The sequence below is a fragment of the Panthera leo genome, chromosome E1, assembly GCF_018350215.1.
Source record: "Panthera leo isolate Ple1 chromosome E1, P.leo_Ple1_pat1.1, whole genome shotgun sequence".
Classification (NCBI taxonomy): domain Eukaryota; kingdom Metazoa; phylum Chordata; class Mammalia; order Carnivora; family Felidae; genus Panthera; species Panthera leo.
In genome coordinates this window covers 37434844-37455342 of record NC_056692.1, presented here as the reverse complement: position 1 = coordinate 37455342, position 20499 = coordinate 37434844, and the positions used below count along the sequence as shown (strand labels likewise).

Below are 20499 nucleotides of genomic sequence, written 5' to 3'. Positions count from 1 at the left end.
TCTGGGTGGGTGGGGAGCACCAGTGATGGAAGAGGGAGAGAGAGGAAGGCAGGAGATTTGTTCTATGACAGCCTGCAAGAGTCCAGCGTAGGGAAAGATGTGAGGGGTAAGAAACCCGGGAAGAGCAAGAGGGGTTAGGCACAGTTTTCATGAAGGAAGGGAGGAGACAGGACTTAGGATGACAAAATGAAAGGGGAAGAAGCAGAAGCAAAACGTTGTTCGCTCTCTTCTCCCTGTCCCCATCACACACACACACACACACACACACACACACACACACACCCATTGGCTGTGGTTGTTACCTCCATGGTGCTGGAGAAGAAAGGCTCCCCCCAGTGTGGAGGTGAAGACTTCGCAGAGACCCCTACTCTGTCATGAACAACCGTGCGCTCCTAGGGGAAGTCTTTACCTCTCTGGGCCTTGATTTACTCCTCGGGAAGGACGCTTTATTAAGGTCTCTAAGGTTGAACAACAAGGTCGTGGTGGGTTTGATGGGGGGCAGCGTGGAGAGTCAGAAGTCTGGGTTTAAGTCTCAACTTTTTTTTTAAGCTTATTTATTTATTTTGAGAAAGAGAGAGGGAGAAAGAGAGAATCCCAAGCAGTCTCTGCAGTGTCAGCACGGAGCCCGATGAGGGGCTCGAACCCGCGAACCGCGAGATCATGACCTGAGCCTAAACCAAGAGTCGGACGCTTAACTGACTGAGCCCACACAGGCGCCCCTGAGTCTCAACTTAAAGTGAGCATCTATGTGATCTTGGGTGAGTCTCTGAGCCTCAGTGTCTGCATCTGTGAAATGGGGATGAGGATGTTGACCCTACTTACGTGCCTGTGGGGAAGATTCATTGAGATAACGTACATGAAAAACACTTAATAAACTGCCACCGTTTGTACAAAGATTGACTGTAGTTATATTAGGCTCTCTTCCCCACCCTTGCCACCCCCAATCTCAAATTCCAGTTCGGCAGCACGGTGTCAGGGGGATACGGGCAGCCACAGCAGATTGCCAGGACCTGCAGCTTGGCCCTTTATCGTGCCCGTCGCAATTGCTGCCAGGAGGCTGAGTGGAGCAGAGGGGTGGAGAGAGGGGCACGAGCTCATCTGTGGTTGCTATGGCGCCCCATCCAGGATTTGCCCATCTCTCCTAATGGAGCAAAGGGCAGAGGGAGGGAGGAGGGAGGGAGAGAACAACTGGTCTCTTCCTCTCCCCTCCCATTTATGTCTCTCTGGAGCTGATGTAGGGTGGGGAGTGGGGGGAGGGAGCCTAGATGCTGGATGAGAGGAGGAGGGAAGAGGGGTGGTGCCAGGATTAAGAGGGTTTCCAATGGGGGGGGGGTCACACTGAGAGAGGAGGGGCAGAGCCCTCATGCCTACATCCAGAAGCCTGCTGATGACGTTAGAAGGAAAAACAGGCAAGACAGCCCAGTGTGAGAGAGAGAGGAAGAGAGAAAGCCAGGACAGGAGGCTGGGAGCCAGCCAGCCTCTGCCTGGGCTCTCCTGAGCCTGCTGATCCCCCAGGCAGCCTGGACCCCGGGGTCCCCAAGAGCTGCCCCGAAGATGGGCACCAGGGCAGTGGTCATGCCCCACCCTGTATGGGGGCTGCTGGGCTGCTGTTTCTTCTGCAGCTGGGCTCTGGGGGACCCACGGCCCCTCCGCTCTCTGCCGCCACTGTCCTCCCAAGTCAAGCCGGGCTCCGTACCTATGTGGGTACCCCCAGAGGGGGCTGAGGCAGCCCTGGCTTTTCTCTACTCTGGAGATGCCCAACAGCTGTCAGGGGCTAATTGCACTGAGCGCTACGAAGCCCACGGCGCAGGAGCCAGACCGGGGCTCCCCCCAGTCCTGTGGAGGGCAGCGGGCACCCTTGCCCAGGCCGCCAATTTCCTCAACATGCTGCTACAAGCCAACGACATCCGCGAGTCCAGTGTGGAGGAGGATGTGGAGTGGTACCAGGCACTGGTCCGCAGCGTGGCCGAGGGGGACCCGAGGGCGTACCGGGCTTTCCTGATCTTTAACCCTCCACCAGGGGCCAGCCACCTGCAGCTGGCCCTGCAGGCCACCCGGATAGGGGAGGAGACCATCCTTCAGGACTTGTCTGGAAGCAGGGTACAGGAGGAGAGCCCAACCGGGGCCCCGGACACCTCTGCCCTGCAGAAGCGGGTGCTGACCAATGACCTAGGGAGCCTCGGCAGCCCCAAGTGGCCACAGGGGGACGGCTATGTGGGAGACATGCAGCATGTGAAGCTATCTCCCCCCTTTCTGGAATGCCAGGCCGGCCGGCTCCGTCCTGGCTGGCTTATCACGCTTTCTGCCACCTTCTATGGACTCAAGCCAGACCTCAGCCCAGAGGTCAGGTAAGTACGTCTGTGCAGTGTTCGACGCGTTTGTGGGTATGTGGGGGTGGGGGGCTCGAGTCCAGCCAGCTGTGCGTGGGCCATTTGGCACACGCATACGTATCTGGGGGGCACAGATGTGCGTATTCGCATTCAGCTGTGTATATTTGCAGTTGACTCTGGGATTCTGTAACTGTTAGCACACACAGGTGCGAGTATACATAGTGACATAGCGTGTATGAATCAATCCACTTACATGTGGGGATACGCATGTGTGCGTATGGACGTGTGGATGTAGCAGGGCACAGGTCTCGGCGTCCACGTCTGAGTAGTGGGGAGAAGGCAGGGGAAGGCTTGATGTGGATGACAGTGATGGCCCAGGCACGAGACGTCTCAGAAGAGCCAGGCGGGCACTCCAGGAGCCAAACCTGCTGCTCTCTAGCCGTCTAGAACTGTAAAAGGAGACTTCTCCAAGGGAGGAAAAGTTCTTTGGGGGGCGGGGGCGGGGGTGGCGGGGAAGCTTGGAACCATTGCCGTTTCCGTCTAGGCCAGGTCCCCAGGGTCACTCCCAATGGCTATACTCTTAGATCAAGTGGGTTCCAGTCCTGCCTGTCCTGACTGGTACTCTTCAAATAACCGACTTTCTCCTTCAGAATAAAGAGGTCACTGGGAGCCCTGGTGGGAAGGAGGCAGCAAATAGACACAGAACTGCAAGGCATGCGACAATCAACATTGTTTTCCCAGCTATGTGTCCCCATTCATTGCTCCTAGCAGGGTTCCCTCGTGCCAGCCAGCAGCCTGGCTCCTAGCCAGCGCTCTCCCCCGCTCAGCCCAGAGCAGGGGTGGGGAGCCCTTGGGCCAGGCAGCTCCATTCCACAGTTCCTTTGCTGTGATCAATTCAGATCTGGTTTGGGCAGAGTGTGGGGGGTGTGGTTAATAGCTGAGTTCTGTGTGTGTGTGTGTGTGTGTGTGTGTGTGTGTGTCCATGCAGTGGAGAAGTGTGAAGATCCCCTTCAGACAGATCATCAGAGCCCCCGCTCCCACATGTCTTGACATGCCCCCTCCCTCCACCCATTGATAGAAACCAGGACATGCCAGGATGTTGAAAAGCCGAGGGATGTTGGGGGGACAACCCTCCAGGAAAGCAGATCGTTGCCCACAGAAACAGTGAGGATTAATAGCTCTAGAGACATGGAATGCAGCCCTGCCCTCTCTCCTGACACACTGCAGCCACTAGGCTAAAGGTTGCAAAGCTTGCATTCCTCCCTAGTCTGGGGCCCAAGGACACAGGTCCACCTTGGCATCCTTCACGGTACCCCTAACTGCCAATTCACTGCCCTAGGGGGCAGGTGCAGATGATCGTCGACCTTCAGAGCGTGGACATCAATCAGTGTGCCAATGGGCCGGGCTGGTACTCTAACACACACCTGTGTGACCTCAACAGCACCCAGGTAAGGATAAGGAGGATGGTGACGTGGGGTGGGGCGCTAGGGTCCTGCCTCCCTTCCCCTTTCCTGTCACTGCCACCACCCAGCTCCCAGGAGTAGCTGACAAAAGTCTACCAGCCTCTCAGGGCCTCGGGGGAATCCCTAGTGATGAGATAAACAGAGATGGGATACCAGGCTTGTTAAAAGTGAGGGCACTTACTGTCAACTGTCTTTCAATAAAAAACAGAAACTAAAAAAAAAAAAAAAGAAAGAAAGAAAGAAAAAAGAGGAAGAAGAAAATTCAGAAAGGATGCATTGATGGTCATTTCTGAGAAATTCCCAACTCCCCCGGCTTGATACGCAATAGCGCTTAAGGTTGAATGAATAATCAAAAATATGAACATTGAGGGCGCCTGGGTGGTTCAGTTGGTTGAGCATCCGACTTCAGCTCAGGTCACGATCTCACGGTGTGTGAGTTCGAGCCCCGGGTCTGGCTCTTTGCTGACAGCTCGGAGCCATTAAATATATGTATATATGAACATTTATATATATATAATGTTTATATATATGTGAACATTTATATATTGGTATTTATATAAATTTTATATAATTATATATATTTATATAAATCTATATATAAATATACAATATATATAAATATATTATATATATATATATATATATATATATATATATATATATATATATGAACATTGAAAAAGAAAGTGACCGGGCTCCTGGCTGGCTCAGTCGGTACAGCATGCAGCTCTTGATCTCGGGGTCTTGAGTTCAAACCCCACAGTGGGCGTAGAGCGTACATTAAAAAAACAGTGAGGACACTTACAGCTTACTCCCCACCTCCCACTGGAGACAGCCACCCTCATTCCTTTGAAATCTCAGTGTGCCTCTCCCTTTTGGTACTGGGTGCTCCAGCATCCATCCCCAGGACTGCAACCTGAGCCCCTATTAGTCATCCCCTTTCCTTCTCCTGGACTACATTCTCCTTGTCGACAGAGCTCTGGGTTCCTTCTGACCCACAAAGGATGCTCTGTTGGTGTTTGTTGATCCAAGTGTAATGGTTGGTTGGAGTAGGGGAGAAATCTAACCAAAGAAGGAGCTTGAAGAGCTCTGGGACCAGTAAAGGTGATGGAACCAAAGCCAGATGCCGGCAGAATCAAAGCCATGGATGCAGGAGAATCTGGATGATGGAAAGCGATGGCTGGTAATCCTGAAAGCCAAGGGCTGGGAAACTGGGAGGCCAGTGAACTAATCCGCTCCACGGTTGCACTCGACTGCATGTTGTTCCTAGGCTGAAGCGGAGCCAAGGCGAGCCCTGCAGGCTGCTGGGAGGTGGGGCGGGTTTGGGCATCCGTTGCTCTTCAGGGCACATGTGTTTGAAACTGTAAGTCCAGGGATGGAGAAGGGCTGCCATTATTCAGTGCGTTATTAAACCCAGCCACAGCTCGTCTCCGTACGCATTTGTCTGACTCTGCAGACTGTGGCAAAAACAGAGCGTGTTCCAGGGCCCCGGGCAAGAAGGGAAGCTGGGCCCCAATTTCAGAAGCACCACCCTCTAACTTTTCTAGGTGAAAGGTGCCAGATATGGAATCTCCCAGGGTGAACCCCTTCCTTTATCCCACTGCTGTCTGTCCCTAACCACCCCCTGCAGCAGAGCTGACCTCATCCACGTGCTCCTCTTCCCTGCCTGGCTCTGAGGTCTGCTCGGTCCCCTGCTGGGCAAACATCAATGGGTGAAGGTGGAGTAAAGAGCTGGCCTTGGCATCCCACTGGCCTGGCATTAGCCTGGCATTAGGGCTGGGGAAAGCAGTCCTGTGCCAAAGCCAGATGGCACCTGGTAGGGGAAACTGCTCCTCTGTGGGGGCCTTTTCAACTCACCTGTGAGCCAAAGGGGGAGGCTGATGGGGACCCTTTGAAACAGGATGTAGGCACATAGGTGCGATCGGACTCCGAGTTCTCTCCCAAATTCTACCTCGCCCAGCCCCTCGCTCCGACAGCTGGGCACTAGGAAATGAGACCTGTATGGCTCGTGTCATTGCGAGTCAGAATAAAAGGGTGATCTGTCCCCAAACTCTATGTTGAAAAGAGGTAACCGCGGGGCTAGAGTAGGGCTTCCAGGGAGGGAAGGCTTCCTAAGGACTAGGGAGGACTTCTGGTAGGGAGGGGCCCCTCGTATGGACCAGGGGCCATGGATTGGAAGGTACATGTACCCTCCACCTCTTCCCAAAAGGGAAATCCCCATATAAATACCTATCATGTTTGTCATCCCCACAGTGTGTCCCCTTGGAGAGTCAGGGCTTTGTCCTTGGCCACTACCTGTGCCGCTGCCGACCCGGCTTCTACGGGGCAAGCCACTCCGGGGGTATGTTCATTGTGGTGAGGGTCATTGTGGTGAGGGTCAGGCTGGGCCGGGCGGACGGGGCACCTGAGGGAAAAAGGCAGGCTGGGAGGAGACTTGTGGGGCAAGGGCAGAAGGTCAAGAGAAGCAGGAGAGGCAGGCAGGGTCCAACTTGGGGGTGTCTGCGCCTTCTGAAAATGACCCCACAACATGCCAAGCTGATGCAAGTTGACCTTGCAACGAACCCTAGCCTGGCATCACCTCTTCCTAGTACCCTGTCCTCCCCTGGGAATATCCACTTCCTCATTCCTCCCCTTCCCAGCCCTTGCCCCGGCGGTGACAGACCACCGGACGGAGAGGGAGAGGGCTACGGTGACCCGTGCGAGAGCAGGCTGGGATGCCCCGGGCCATGCCCCTCTCCTTGCACCCATCTTGTTCTTTATAGGGTTAGAAGAGAGTGCCGCCCAGCCTACTGGGCAATTCGGGTCCCCTCAGGGCAGCTCTGGGAGGCTGCTGCGGTGCCGGCCGTGTGCCGAGGGCTGCACCAGCTGCGTGGATGCCACGCCGTGCCTGGTGGAGGAAGCTCTGGCGCTGCGGGCCGCGGTCCTGGCCTGCCAGGCCAGCTGCATGCTGGCCGTCTTCCTGAGCATGCTGGCCTCCTACCGCTGCCGCCGAAGCAAGGCAAGCAAGGCCCCACGTCTCTGCCCTACCCGCGTCCTTCCCACCTCGAGTCCCCAGCATCAACTGGAGACCAGAGACTTACCTAAGACTAGAGCTCAGAAGAAATGGGTTCTGGTCTGAATTCTTCAACTCACCCACTGTGTGACATTAGGCAAAGTGACCCCGCTGCCTTAGATTTGTTTCCTCACCTGGAAAATGGAGGCATTGGACTTGACTCAAAACACAGTGTAGGTACTAGGGAGAAGTGATCTGGACCCTCGTGGGGCTCCCAGTTGAAAGGAGGAAGCAGGCAAGTAAGGAAAAAGCGCAGCAAAACAGAGGCGGGGGGGAAAGTGGGTATTGGTATAGCTGTGGCAGCTCAGAGAAAGGCCCCAGTTGTCCTGCCGAAGATGGTCCGGGAGAGACTTTCTGGAGAACAGGGCGCTTGAGCCAGGCCTGAGGGTCAGCTAAATGGTTACCAGGCAGAGAAGGGGTCACCTAGACAAAGAATCGGTCTGACCCAAAGTTTCGAGGGAACGTGTGAGATCCCTTCTAGCTCCAACAACTTGTGAGTTGAGCCCAGGTCTCCAGCGAGGCCCAGGCTGGGATTGGGAGAGGCATGGGGCTGGGGGACTCGACCTTTGTGCCACCTGGACCCTGCTTAGCGTGGCGGAGCTAAGAGCCTGTGGTGGGAGTGGGGCCGTGGCTGTGGGCGGAGAGGGCGGAGCTGAGGTTCCAAGGCAAGGCCTTGGTTCAAGGCCAGTAAAAGTGACCCCTAAAAAAGGCCTGAGACTCTCCTCCCACCATCGTCCAGCCTCTGTCCTCCCACTGCCCTGCTTATACGCCTCTCTCTTTCCTGGGTTCACAGAGGATCCGAGCCTCTGGAGTTGTCCTGCTGGAGACCATCCTTTTTGGATCCCTGCTTCTCTACTTCCCTGTGAGTTTGTGGCCAGAGTCTGGCCCCGCCTGATCCCTGGCTGGCGCCCTCCACAACCCAGAATCCTTCCTCCTTTCCGCTCTCTTGGGGAGATTCAGAGACCTCCAAATCCTCATACCCATACCTACAAATGACAGGCTGGCCTAGTGAGCTCTGGAGCCAAAGAGTCCAGGCTAAAAAGAGCCCTATGACTTACTGTGTGACTTAGGACAATTTACCTAACCTCTCTGATACTTGAGCCGCTCCTTTGCAGAAGGGAGGTGATGATGCCTCTATTGCAAGGCTGTTAGGAAGGTCAGCAATGGGCTTAGCAGAGGCCTAGCACATTAGAGGAAGTACAGTGGTGGGGACACCTGGGTGCCCCAGTCTGTTGAGCGTCTGACTTCGGTTCAGGTCATTGGCTCACGGTTTGTGAGTTCAAGCCCTGCATCAGCTCACTGCTGTCAGCACAGAGCCCTCTTTGGATCTTCTGTCCCTCCCCACCCCATCTCTGCCCCTCCCCCGCTCACACTCTTTCTCAAAAATAAATAAAACATTTTTTTTTGAAGAGGAAGTGCAGCTAAGAGCAGCTATTTTTGTCCCCCCCCCCCCCCCCCCCCCCGCCCGCCCAGGTGTTCATCCTGTACTTCAAGCCCAGTGTTTTCCGCTGCATCGTTCTCCGCTGGGTCCGGTTGCTGGGTTTTGCCACTGTCTACGGCACCATTATACTCAAGCTTTATAGGTAGGGTCTGGGGCAGACCTTGCTCTCATGCTGCTCACTCCGGGCTGCCCCAGCTCATCTGGAATAGAGTGGAGTTCTTCCCAGCCAGCTCCACTCCCCTGTGCGCGGCCCACCCCCCAGGCCTGCCCCTGTCACCGTAGCCCTCCCCAGCATGCAACATTTTGTGGGGTGGGGAGGCAGCACACCACGGAAGGGACAGGAGGATGGGTATTACGGAGGGGAAGGAAGCCACGGACAGAGGCCAGAGACCTGGCCCCCCTCTCCTTGGTCCTCCCCCTATGCCCCACACCCCTGTAGGGTGCTCCAGCTGTTTCTGTCCCGAACGGCCCAGCGGGGCCCCCACCTGAGCAACGGGCGGCTGCTGCAGCGTCTGGGGCTGCTCCTGCTGCTAGTGCTGGGCTTCCTGGCCGTGTGGACGGTGGGGGCCCTGGAACGAGGCATCCACACGCCCCTGGTGACCCGAGGCCACACTCTCGCAGGCCGCCACTTCTACCTGTGCCACCACGACCGCTGGGACTACATCATGGTTGTGGGTGAGCTGCTCCCACCGAGCCCGCCTCACTCTGGCCCTCAGCCCTGAACCTCCGGGGTGGGGGGGGGGGGGGTGGTGCTCCTGACCTAGTCCTCCTGCCTTGTCCCCAGACCCCTGGCCCGGGCTCCCCCCAGCACACCCGACAGAGAAAGGGGCTGCTGAGGCGGTGCCTGACTCGGTGGCCCCTGCTCTCCCACAGCCGAGATGCTGCTCCTGTGCTGGGGCAGCTTCCTCTGCTACGCCACCCGAGCTGTCCCCTCGGCCTTCCATGAGCCGCGCTACATGGGCATCGCCCTGCACAATGAGCTGCTGTTCTCTGCGGCCTTCCATGCAGCCAGGTGAGCACGGGCCCTCCTACCCGCCACCCCTCCCACCCTCACACCACTCCTTGCCTCTCCTAGGCCAGGGAACCCCATCCCACAGCCATCCTCGCAGCACAGCTATGCCTTGGCAAGGCGAGGAAGGCCTCCCATCTGTAGCTCTCTCCCTACCCGGCAGACACCCTTCCTGCACCCCGTGTCTCACCCGACACCCAAAAAGAGGAAGCATGCGCACTCCTAACTCCTCTCCTATTCCCAAGCCCCGTCTCCGGCACCTCCACCATGCTCCTTCCCACACGTGCTCAATTCTCCCTGCCTTTCCCCACCACCCTCCCACGTCAGCCGATCCAGCAACAGGCCTGCTATGAGGGTCCGCGAGGACTTGGCCCTGTGGTACAGGCAGAATCGACCCACGGGACAGCCCATCACAGAGGTGTGGAGGGCAAGTCTGTGCTCTAGGCAACCAGAGAAGAGTCTGGGAGGGCTTCTCGGAGGTGGGGGTTAACGTGAGCTTGAAGTGGGACCTACATCCGAAGAGAGGGCAGGAAGAAGGAAAATTGCCCTTTCCAACCCACCCAGAACCCCCACGGAGATCAGGGCTCAGGCTGGGAGGTGAGCCAGTGAGACAGGTGAGAGGGAACAGGCCACTCCCTCCCACCCACCGGTAACGTTCGTTCCCCTCCCCTCCCACCCTCAGATTTGTGCTGGTTCCCTCCCTGCACCCGGACTGGACTCTGCTCCTCTTCTTCTTCCACACCCACAGCACGGTCACCACCACGCTGGCTCTGATCTTCATTCCTAAGGTGAGGTCTTGCCCCTCCTGGCTGTGAGCCAGACCCCAGCCCCTTTGTAAGGGGCGCGCCGTGGATCTGTTGCTGCCTCAGCGCCCTCTCCAGGTCAGAGTGAGGATGACACCCGGGGGTGAGAGGGCGGAGCCACAGGGCGCGCTGAGTGGAAGCCCACTTGGGGTGGGGGTCGGGGGGGGGGGGGGGAAGCTATTGTATCTCTCCGCCTCGAATCTCAGGGCAAAGGAAATAAGAGCTAGGACTGTAGGGGTCCTTGTAACACAACTGGCAGTTTCGTTTGGTGGACTCTGAAAAATCATCTCGGAAGCAGTTACAGAGGGATGGGTTGGGGAGCTGAAGGACATGGCTAGGAATTGTGGGGGCAGGGGCTCAGGATCTCCCCTCCCCGGTCTCTGAGCTAGAGAAACTCAGGGAGAATGAGGGGGAGCAAAAGTCTCCATGCCCTCAGAATTGCAAATTAGAGAGGCTGTGAAGATTGGAGTTCATGAGGCAGGTGGGAATAGGCGTGAACAGGGAGCCAAGTTGACTCTTTTTCCCTGTCACACCCACCCTGGCCAGTTCCAGAAGCCGGGGGCTCCTCCCCGAGAGGAGATTGTGGATGAGGTGTATGAGGACGAGCTGGACCTCCAGCGGTCAGCTTCCTACCTGGACAGCAGCATCGCCTCGGCCTGGAGCGAGCACAGCCTGGACCCCGGAGACATTCGGGTATGCGCCGCCCTCCTTGCCTCCTTTGGATGCTAGCTTTTCGGGACTGGGCCAGGATCGCTGCTGCCCTGCCATCTGGGCTGTGTACCACTGCAGGTCCCCTCTTGTCCCCAGCTTTCCCTCCCTCTAAGACCTGCCTCCTTCCCTTCTCCACCATTGCCCTAAGCTGCTTCCCCTGACTCTATTCAGATGAGGTCACAAACCACAAACCAAGTGGAAAGACCCCCAAAGTCCCTGTGGCCCAGGCCGCAGACCCATGAGTGGAGCTCCACCCCCACTCAGCAGAGGCATCATGAGGGGCAGATTAAGAAGCCTCTCAGTCCCCATTACACTCGAGCTGCGGGTGACCCTAGGGCCAGCTATGGGGCTGGGTAGTTCAGGCAGTTAGCGGCTACCAGAGATTTCCACAACAGGATACCCATTCCCTGGACCTGGCGGTCTTAGAGGGAGTTCTTCCTGAGTCTTACCTCGGGAGAGCGTCTTTACTCTTCTTTTTCTGCTTAGGAGGGTCATAGTCACAGAACCCAAATGAGAGGCTCAGTGGGTAGGAAATAAGGAAACTTGGTGGTCTAAGCCCGTTGTCTGATAAAACCTAAGGTGTGGTTAACAATCTCAGGAAGCCATCTGTCCATTCCTTCTATCTCCACAGGGCTTCCTGACTTGTTTGCATCTCCCAATTCCCTCCTTGTCCCAAGTGTCTCTGCCTGGCTTTCCCCCATGTCCTCCTCACCCTCTGGGCTCTGCTCCCCTGGGAAGAGGCTGACCTGAGGCCCCAGTCGAGCAGGGAGGCCAGAGAGTATGGGGGCGCGCTGCCACAGCAGTGCTGCCTTGGGCCCCCCGCTTTGTGGAACAGCACCCAGTCTCTCTCCCGATGCTGGCTCTGGGGAGAAACCCAAAAGTGTAAGGCTCTCAAAGTCCCATTCCCTCACTTGCACCTGAATATGACACTTTTCACACCATTGAGGAGCTCATGCGATCCTCTTAAGGAACCTAACAGTAGGTGGCCGGTTCTTTTCTTGTGTGTGTTTAATTAAAAAATATGTTTCCATGTTTGTTTATTTTTGAGAGACAGAGCACGAATAGGGGAGGGGCAGAGAGAGAGGGAGACACAGAATCTGAAGCAGGCTCCAGGCTCTGAGCTGTCAGCACAGAGCCCAATGCGGGGCTTGAACTCTTGAACCGTGAGATCATGACCTGAGCTGAAGTTGGACGTCGGCTGCTTGATGGACTGAACCCATCCATAGAAGCAGAGAGAGGGGAGCCTGGGTGGCTCAGTCGGTTAAGTGTCCGACTTTGGCTCAGGTCATGATCTCACGGTTCCTGAGTTCGAGCCCCGTGTCAGGCTCTATGCTGACAGCTCAGAGTCTGGAGCTTGCTTCTGATTCTGTCTTCTTCTCTCTGCCGCTGCCCCCAACCCCCACTCACGTTCTGTCTCTCCAAAATGAATGAAAAAAAAAAAAAAAAAAAAGGCAGAGAGACAGAGAGCTCTAGAAATAGCCTCCAGGCACATGATGGGTCACTGGCCTCAAACCCAGGTTTCCCACCCCCCCAAGCCGGTGGCTTCCCATCAGATGACAGCGCCCCCAGAGAAAGGGGTGCACCCTGCATCCTTGGGTCCGAGAGGACCTGGCTGGGAGTGGACAGGCGAATTCTGAGAGTGTGCAAAGCGGGGAGGGAACACAGCTTGGTGGGAAAGAGATGTGCAGAGACAGTGGTCCAAATAACGGCCGAGGGGGAGGCAGGACAGCCCCCAGGGGGATGGAGAGAGCTTAGCCGTTCATCTGACGGGGGGCTCTGCTCTCCCCCCGCCTCCCCTTCCCGCAGGACGAGCTGAAGAAGCTCTACGCCCAGCTAGAGGTCCACAAGACCAAGGAGATGGCCGCCAACAACCCGCACCTGCCCAAGAAGCGGGGCAGCTGGCGCCAGGGCCTGGGCCGCTCCTTCATGAGGTGCCTGGCCGAGTTCCCGGAGGCCCTGGCCCGCCAGCACTCCCGGGACTCGGGCTCCCCCAGCCTCGGCAGCCTGCCCGGCTCCTCGCGCCGCCGGCTGCTCAGCTCCAGCCTCCAGGACCCCGAGGGGCCCCCGGCCCTGCGCAAGTCCCGCAGCGCCTACGACCACGACCGCCACAGCCGCCGCCGCGAGCAGGACCCGCCGCTCCTCGACTCGCTGCTGAGGAGGAAGCTGGCCATGAAGGCCTCGCGGGAAAGCAGGGAGAGCCGGGAGGCGGCGGAGGGGCCCCCGGGCCTGGGCTTCAGGTCGGCCAGCGCCCACAACCTGACGGTGGGCGACAGGCTGCCCCGGGCCCGGCCCGCGTCGCTGCAGAAGTCGCTCAGCGTGGTGACGGGCTCCAGGGAACAGGCCCTGCTCGTAGCCAGCCAGGCCTACCTGGAGGAGACCTATCGGCTGGCGAAGGAGCGAGAGGAGAGGAAGAAGGCCGAGGCAGCCTCGGCCAGCCCAGTGAGGAGGCCATCGGCCAGGAGGCCGGAGCGAGCTCGAGGGGCGCCCCTGTCAGCCCCACCTTCCCCCGCCAAGAGCCGCAGTGTGCACGGCTCCCATGCCGCCGCCGCCGGGAGGCTTCAGGAGGAGGCCACGAAAAGGCTGCCTCACCCGCCCGTCCGGCACCAGGTCTCCACACCCATCATGGCCCTGTCCGGGGCCTGCCTGGGAGAGCCGAGGATGCTCTCCCCCACCTCCACCTTGGCTCCCGCTCTGATGCCGGCTCCAGCCCCAGCCCCGACCCCGCTGCCCGCCCTGGCACCAGTCCCAGTACCCCCCCAGAGCCCCAGCTTGCTCACCTTCATCTGCCCCTGGGAGAATGCAGAACTGCCGGTCAAGAAAGGAAATGTAGCTCCAGAGGGCCCCGCGGGGCCAGAGCGAGGCAACCACTCCCCTGCCCCGGCTCGGGCCAAGCTCTGGAGGGCCCTCTCGGTTGCAGTTGAGAGAAGAGGGACGGGGGAGAGTGGGATGGCCACAGAGGATGGACGTCTCCAAGGGGAAGCCGGTGAGGGGGACGAAGACAAGTCCAAGGTCTTCTCTAAATCCCACAGCCTCAAGACCCCTGTTCAGCAGGGTTCCATGCACAGTCTCGGCCTGGCTATCAAAGCTCTGACCCGTTCTCGGAGCACTCACAGAGAGAAGGAGAGCGGGGAAGGGAGTCCTGAGCCGGAGGAGAAGGGCAGAGCCTCGGGAGAGGGCGTGGGGGCCTGCCCCCGATCTCCCAGGCTAGGCCGGCCCAAGGCCGTGAGTAAGCAGGCCGCCCTCGCACCCTGTGACGATGAGGAGACCCTCCAGAACCAACAGAACGCTCACACCAGCAGAATGCTCCAAGTCTACCACCAGGAGGGCAGCAGGGAACAAGAAGAGAGAGGCAGGAGGGCATCCCAAGGTCCCGGGGAGGCAAAAGTAGAGAGAGACGGTTAAAGCGGGGTCTGCTGCCCTGAGGCAAGCCAGGCAGGGCACAGTCGGGGACAAAACTGCCGAGCGAGCAAAAGAAGCCCCCGTGGGCTGGCGGGAACCGCCCAGAGCTGACCTCCAGCCCACGGGCAGTGCTGACCGCAGGACGCCAGAGGTATGCCCCAGGGAGGTCGCCCAGTCAGAAGCAAGTCAGCCTGACAGTAGCAACAAGGCCCAGACCTGCCCCTGGGAGGTGAGTGAAGGGGCCCCCGAGAAGGGGACACAACAACAAGCTCTAGATGACTCCCAAGAGAGAAGGAAGGCGTCGGAAAAGTCAGGGCCCCAAAACGTGGCTGTCGTTGCTCGGAAAAAGCCAGAGAGGCTGGTCAGGGGGCAGGAGGTGGTATGTCCCTGGGAGGGTGCCGATCCTGGGAGTCTGTGCTCTTGGTCAGCCTCTCAGGACTCTGACAGAAACGACGGCAGGTCTGAGGCAGCGGGCTGGCTAGAAGCTAGAGAGGTGGAGAGGCCTCAGCAGGGAGCCACAGGCCCAGGAGCTTGTATACCAGACACTACCAAGGCAGAGCTCTGTCCCTGGGAGGCATGTGAAGGAGAGAATGGAAAACCATTCCAGGAGGGAGTGAAGCTTCCCCAGGAAAAGCAGGAAACCCCCAAGAAAGCAACCTTCTGGAAAGAACAGAAACCGAGTGGAGACTTGGAGTCTTTTTGTCGGTGGGAGAGGACAGATTTCCGGGGTCCCTCAGCAGTCTCTACTCCGGCCCCGGGAACCCCTGTGTGCTCCGGGAGTTTGGGCACTAGCATCTCGGAGGTGTGTCCATGGGAGGCAGGAGATGCTCCCGTCGGGAAAGCAGAGGTCTGTCCCTGGGAGCTGGGTGATGAGGTAGTGGGGAAGGAACTGCCGGGTCAGGGGACAGGTGGAGAATTTCTCCAGGGAAAGGGGAAAGCCTCTAGAAAAGGGCTCTTTGGAGAGATGGGGGAACAAACTGGAAAAGCAGTGCAGAAAAGTAGTCAACAGCAGGAGTCAGTGTGTCCCCAGGACGGCACAGCCCCTGGGCACCCCAGCCCGTGTCTAGATAATTTCTCAGCCAAAGGTGGTGGCCAACTCCTCAGCAATGGAGGAAGCAGGGCGACACAGGTATGTCCATGGGAAGATCCCAGGCCAGAGCTGAGGGAAGTAACACCTGCCAGGGCAGAACTCTGTCCCTGGGAGGTAAATGAACGAATAAGAGAGGACTGGACATCAGGACAGGCGGCAAAAGCAGGAGAACCTCCAAAGGACGAGGAGAAAATGCCTGGAACATCAGGAATCAAAGACGGTGCAGCTGGGGAAAAGCCTGAGGGACAGCTCCAAAATACAGAAGCAGTCTGTCCTTGGGAGAACGTGGACCCTGGCAGCTTCTCCCCACAACCAGGTCCTCAAGACACAGGTAGAGCCGAAGCCAGTTTCCACATGTCAGGCAGTGTGGGAGGCAAAACTGCCGAGATCTGTCCCTGGGACATGGAAGAAACCATGCGTGCCGAGAAGGCTGAGGTCTGTCCCTGGGAGGTGAGTGCTGGAGCAAGGCAGGAAAGAGCTTTGGGAGTTGAGGCCGTTAGGAAATTTCCAAATGACACAGGAAAGGCTTCTGCAGGTCCTGGACCCAGCGAGATAGCTGTTACCTCTCCAAAGAAGCTGGAGGGGCCAGCCTGGGAGCGGGAGGTGGCCTGTCCCTGGGAAAGCTTGGATCCAGGGGGCTCCTGTCAGCATTCGGACACTCTGGGCACTGACAGACCAAAAGGTGGACTCCGGGAAACGGACCATGTGGGGTGCAGGGCAGCTGAGGTGTGTCCCTGGGAAGTGGAGGAAGCACCTACCAGTGAGAAAGCCAAGATCTGTCCCTGGGAGGTGAACGAAGGAGCTACTGGGACAAGATTGGAACAAGAAAGGGGGAGTGACTCAGCAGGACAGGAGAAAATTCTAGAAAAGGGGAGACTCACCTCCCTGGGAGAAGACAGATCAAAATGGGAGACAAAACAGAGTCAAGAAGAGGAAGCTAGTTGTCCTTGGGAGAAGGACTTGAGGGCTCCCTCTGCTCAGGGCCCCGAGGTCTCAGACTCATCCCTCAGCACGAGTGGCAACGTGAAAGAGGGACATTCCTTGCAAGCGAGGGATGAGGCAGTGGAGGAAGGGGACCTGACGCAAGATGCAAAGATGGGCTCCTTCCCAGAACACAGAACCCCAGTAGAAGCCCCGTCTTCAAAAGCAGGAGAATTCACTACTGAAGACAGGGGGAAAGCAAGCAAAGAGCTACAATCTGTCTGTCCACGGGAGAGCATGACCCCGGCAGGTGCTTCCTCCCACCCGGACGGTCAATGCCGTGACCCACCTAAGGCCGGCTCTCAGGACCTGGCTGGCGTTGGGGGCAGGCTTGCTGAGGTGTGCCCATGGGATGATCCTAACCCTGATGGCAGCGCCAAAGCTGATATCTGCCCCTGGGAGGTGACTGAAAGGGTCCCTGACGAAGGGATGGCAAGACAGGATGGGAAAGGGACACCTCAAGAGAAGGGGAAGGTCCCAGGAAGACCAGAGCCCCAAATTGTGGCAGTTCAGGAAAAGCCAGAGAGGGCAGATGGGAAACAGGAGGCGGTGGGTCCCTGGGAGAGTCAGGATTGTGGGGGTCCGTCTCCGCAACCAGCCCCACAAGCTTCTGCCAGAAGCGAAGGCAGTTCGGAGGCAGCAGGCAGTGTGGGGGCCAAGGTGGCAGAAGTGTGTCCGTGGGAAGCAAGAGAGTCTCCATCTGCTAAAGAAGCAGACATCTGCCCTTGGGAGGCGAAGACAGAAGCTGCTGAGGAAGGGGGACTGGAACAAGAGGTGGACGGAAAATCCCAAGGGCAAGGAGAGATGATCCCTCAAAAGGCGGCATCTCCGGGGACTGAAGAACACTTTTCAAAAGCAGCAGCAAAAGTCAGCAAAGAGCAGGCGACAGTCTGCTCAGGTTCCGGGGAGCTCCTCCCCCAGCCAGATGCTCCGGACACTGACCAACCCCAAGTCAGTCCCCACGGAGTAAGCAGTACGGGGAGCAGGGTGGCAGAACTGTGTCGATGGGAAATCACGGATCCAGAAGGAAATAAAATAAAGGGCACCATGGCAGACATCTGTGATTGGGAGGGAACCGGAGCCCCACCTGAGGAATCTGGCCTTCTGGCTTTAACAGCAACTCAGACAGAAATATTTTTCCCCCCAGCCCCTGAGAACCCACCATGCCTTTTAGTCCACAGACCTCCGGGTAGCTTCCTTCCAGAGAGCAAAAGCCCCCGCCCTGAGGGGAGCAAGGCAGCCACTACTTTTACTCTAGAAGGGGTCCGAGAACTCCAAGGAGCTTCAGGACACGAGCCAAGGACCAGCTCAGTCCCAGAGCCAAGTCTCCAAGAAGCTGAGGCTCACGAGTCTTCCTCCTTCGCTGAAGACAAAGAAGTGGCTTCTATAGCTCCATATGAAGAACTCTCCCCTCCAACTGTCTATCCTTGGGACTGTGAGTAACAGATCCATCGGGTGAGGCCAGACATCTGGTGGCTGGTTTTCAAGAGCCAAAGTCCTTTCCAAGTCCTCCATGTTCCCCAAGAGCCAAGTCAAAGACACTTGGCCACTTGCCCTCTCCATGAAGGCCAGAAGTCAATCATTCGGACGACAAATTGTACAAGAAGGGTGCAGCTCAGACCCCAACAGAAAGTCTTGTCCTCTCGTTACTTCCCACTCTTCTTCCTGCTCCAGGGAACCAAGGCGAGACCCTCTGCTTCTGACGAATCCCCCCATCCAGCTAGAGGACTCGACACAGCTGTGTCTGGACACTCATAAGGCCAGTGTTTGGGATGAAAGGAAGTCAGCAGTGCCCAGCCCACATTTTCTCATAAAAAGACCCCTTTTTTGAGAAGAAACTATAAACCATGCAAGGCACTGGCAGCGTTAGGGTCTGAGGAATGCTATAAAAGGTCACCACAGGAAGCTTAAGAAGCCACTTAACTCAAGTTCAAAGATAAATCAGGGGGAAATCCTTAAGTTTATTTATTTTGAGAGAGAGAGAGAGAGAGAGAGAGAGAGCGAGCAGGGGAGGGAGTGAGAGAGAGAGGGAGAGAGAATCCCAAGCAGGTTCCACACCATCAGCGCAGAGCAGGGGGGAAACTTAATGGCTCAAAAAAAGTACCCAAAATGCCTTAAAGACCTTGTCATTTTGACTTTGGAGCTCCAGTTTCTGCTGTGTTGATCCTCATACCTGCCCTGGTTGGCTGCTCAGGTAGAGCCAATCAAGCACTCTTACTTCCTTATCAACATCTGGCATCCAAAGCAACACCAGAGACAGCATAGAAGGCAAGGCAGCGGCTCCACATCCTCCCCACACTGGCCAAGGGAAAGTTCTCCCTTCCAGACACCCCCTCCAGTTTAAGGAGTGTGCCTCTTGCTTTTTCAAATCGTTCCTCCCCACTTCTGCCCCATCTTTGGCTAGTCTCAAGCTCATCTCACTGGCTCATTCTCCTCCCAGCCTTTCAGGGCTGTCACCAATGGGACCCCTCTCTGCTTGTCCACGCAACTGGAGGCAGGGGAATTTCTGGCTCTGATGTGAGAAGCACTCCAAACCGCTTGCTCAGTAACAAGAGGCCCACAACAGTTACCTTCCTGAGAAGTGAGAAAGAAGGTCCTGTTTGCAGTCAGCACAAGAATTACCCTCAGAAAGAGTAGCGCTACAGGGCAGGTTGTCCTGAGGGCCGGTGAAAAGGCATCATGTAAACAGTTTTCTTCTTAGTGAGCTCGGCTCTATCCTCTCAAGTCAGTTCAGGCTACCCCGGCTTAAGTAATCCTAGAGACCAGTGCCGGAATAGGAGGATGTTAACCAGAGGGAAACAAGGAAGGAGAAAAGCACTGGTCAAAAAAGCCCTAGAATTGGCAGGGGTGAGGTGGGGGGAGGAAACAGGCTGAGCCGGGCAGGGGCACTGAAGATGGCAGTAAGCCCACCCTCTAACTGCAGATACTGATGCCATTCACGGGGAAGAAAAAGACAAAACGAGAGGACCAAATACCCAATGGGGAGGAAAAAAATGAGTCTGCATACAAATACCGTAGGCAGATTCAGGACTTTACAGAAGTAGCAAAATGCTCCATTTCCAAAAAGAAGGAATGGAAAAACTTTGTCATTCAGGGACCAGATGCCCCTGTTCCCATATCTAGCCTCTCCCACTTACCTGGACTGGGATTTCAGGGGAGTAAAATGTACTGTTGCTCTGGGCTCCTGCTAGTTAACCTCACCGCTCCTAAGTCGGTGAGAATTTTGCTAACCGCACAACAGAACAATTCCATTGTGTCTGGTCTACCTAGGAACAGAAAAGTGATTCCTTTCACTGCTGTGAAATAAACCATGGGGAAAAAAAAAATAAAGAATGCTTTCTCTTGACCAATAAGCAGTGGGTTCTAGCTTATTCATTATGGTGATTTTCTTTTTTCCAACGTTTTTAGAGAGGGACGGATCGGTCAAACAAGAGCAAGCCGGAGGTAACTACACTGCGGCCTTCAGGACTTTGAGGTGGTCTGGCTAATTCTCGGCCTGTATCCAGCTCCATGGCTGGCACTGCAGATGGTCTCTGCCTGGCCCTTCAAGCAAATCCTTCACATCTGGGCCATTTGCTCAGCTGGATTTGATCCCAAGGGGAAATGAAAATTGCACTTATCCTCTAGCTCCCTGGTGGCAGCTACCGCTTAGCTGCTATTTAGGATTATCTAGAGACCCCTGAGACAGATCTAGGGGAGTGGGATGAAACAGCTTATTTGAAGCACTGTTTTTATATATTCAGAGAAATCAATCGGTCATGTGCCCATTAAGCGTGTTTCTTCACATCTCTGCTTCCCTGCCCTCCCTGGATTACTTCCCCTTCCTCTATACTCCCCAGCTGTGGATCCTGCTGAAAGCACTTGCCTTCTCATTTTGCCTTAATCCAGGGCTCAGGCAAATAGGATGTGGCCAAACCTCACTTCAGACATGCTGCAGACTGATGTACATTTTAAGCCAAAAGGGCTGAGACTAAACGGTATATGATAAAGAGTGGCTGCTCTGGATTAAGCCACCGGTGCTGCCTCTCCCCGGGGCATACACATCTTGTTCCCACAGTCTGCATTCAACAGCTGTTGTAAAAAGATCAGCTTTCCCCAGTGAGGACTGGTCTGTTGTCTGCCTTGCCGAGACGGTAGTTGTAGACAGACTGAGGAGTTAGGTTACATCAGTTACTAGATGTAGAGGAGTTACATCAGTTACTAGAAACTGATTCTGGTTT

General features: G+C 56.5%; 1 protein-coding gene across 1 annotated transcript; it reads left to right on the top strand.

Annotated features, from left to right (window-relative positions):
- Positions 1-1418: 1418 nt before the first annotated feature.
- Positions 1419-20197, top strand: GPR179 (G protein-coupled receptor 179). The gene is given in 12 exon segments (XM_042916605.1): positions 1419-2348; positions 3670-3778; positions 6047-6134; positions 6556-6791; positions 7639-7707; positions 8319-8428; positions 8726-8961; positions 9160-9298; positions 9978-10083; positions 10645-10791; positions 12616-14208; positions 14210-20197. Coding segments are annotated over 12 exon segments (7140 nt in total). The 5' UTR covers positions 1419-1554; the 3' UTR covers positions 17723-20197.
- The last annotated feature ends 302 nt before the right edge of the window (positions 20198-20499 follow it).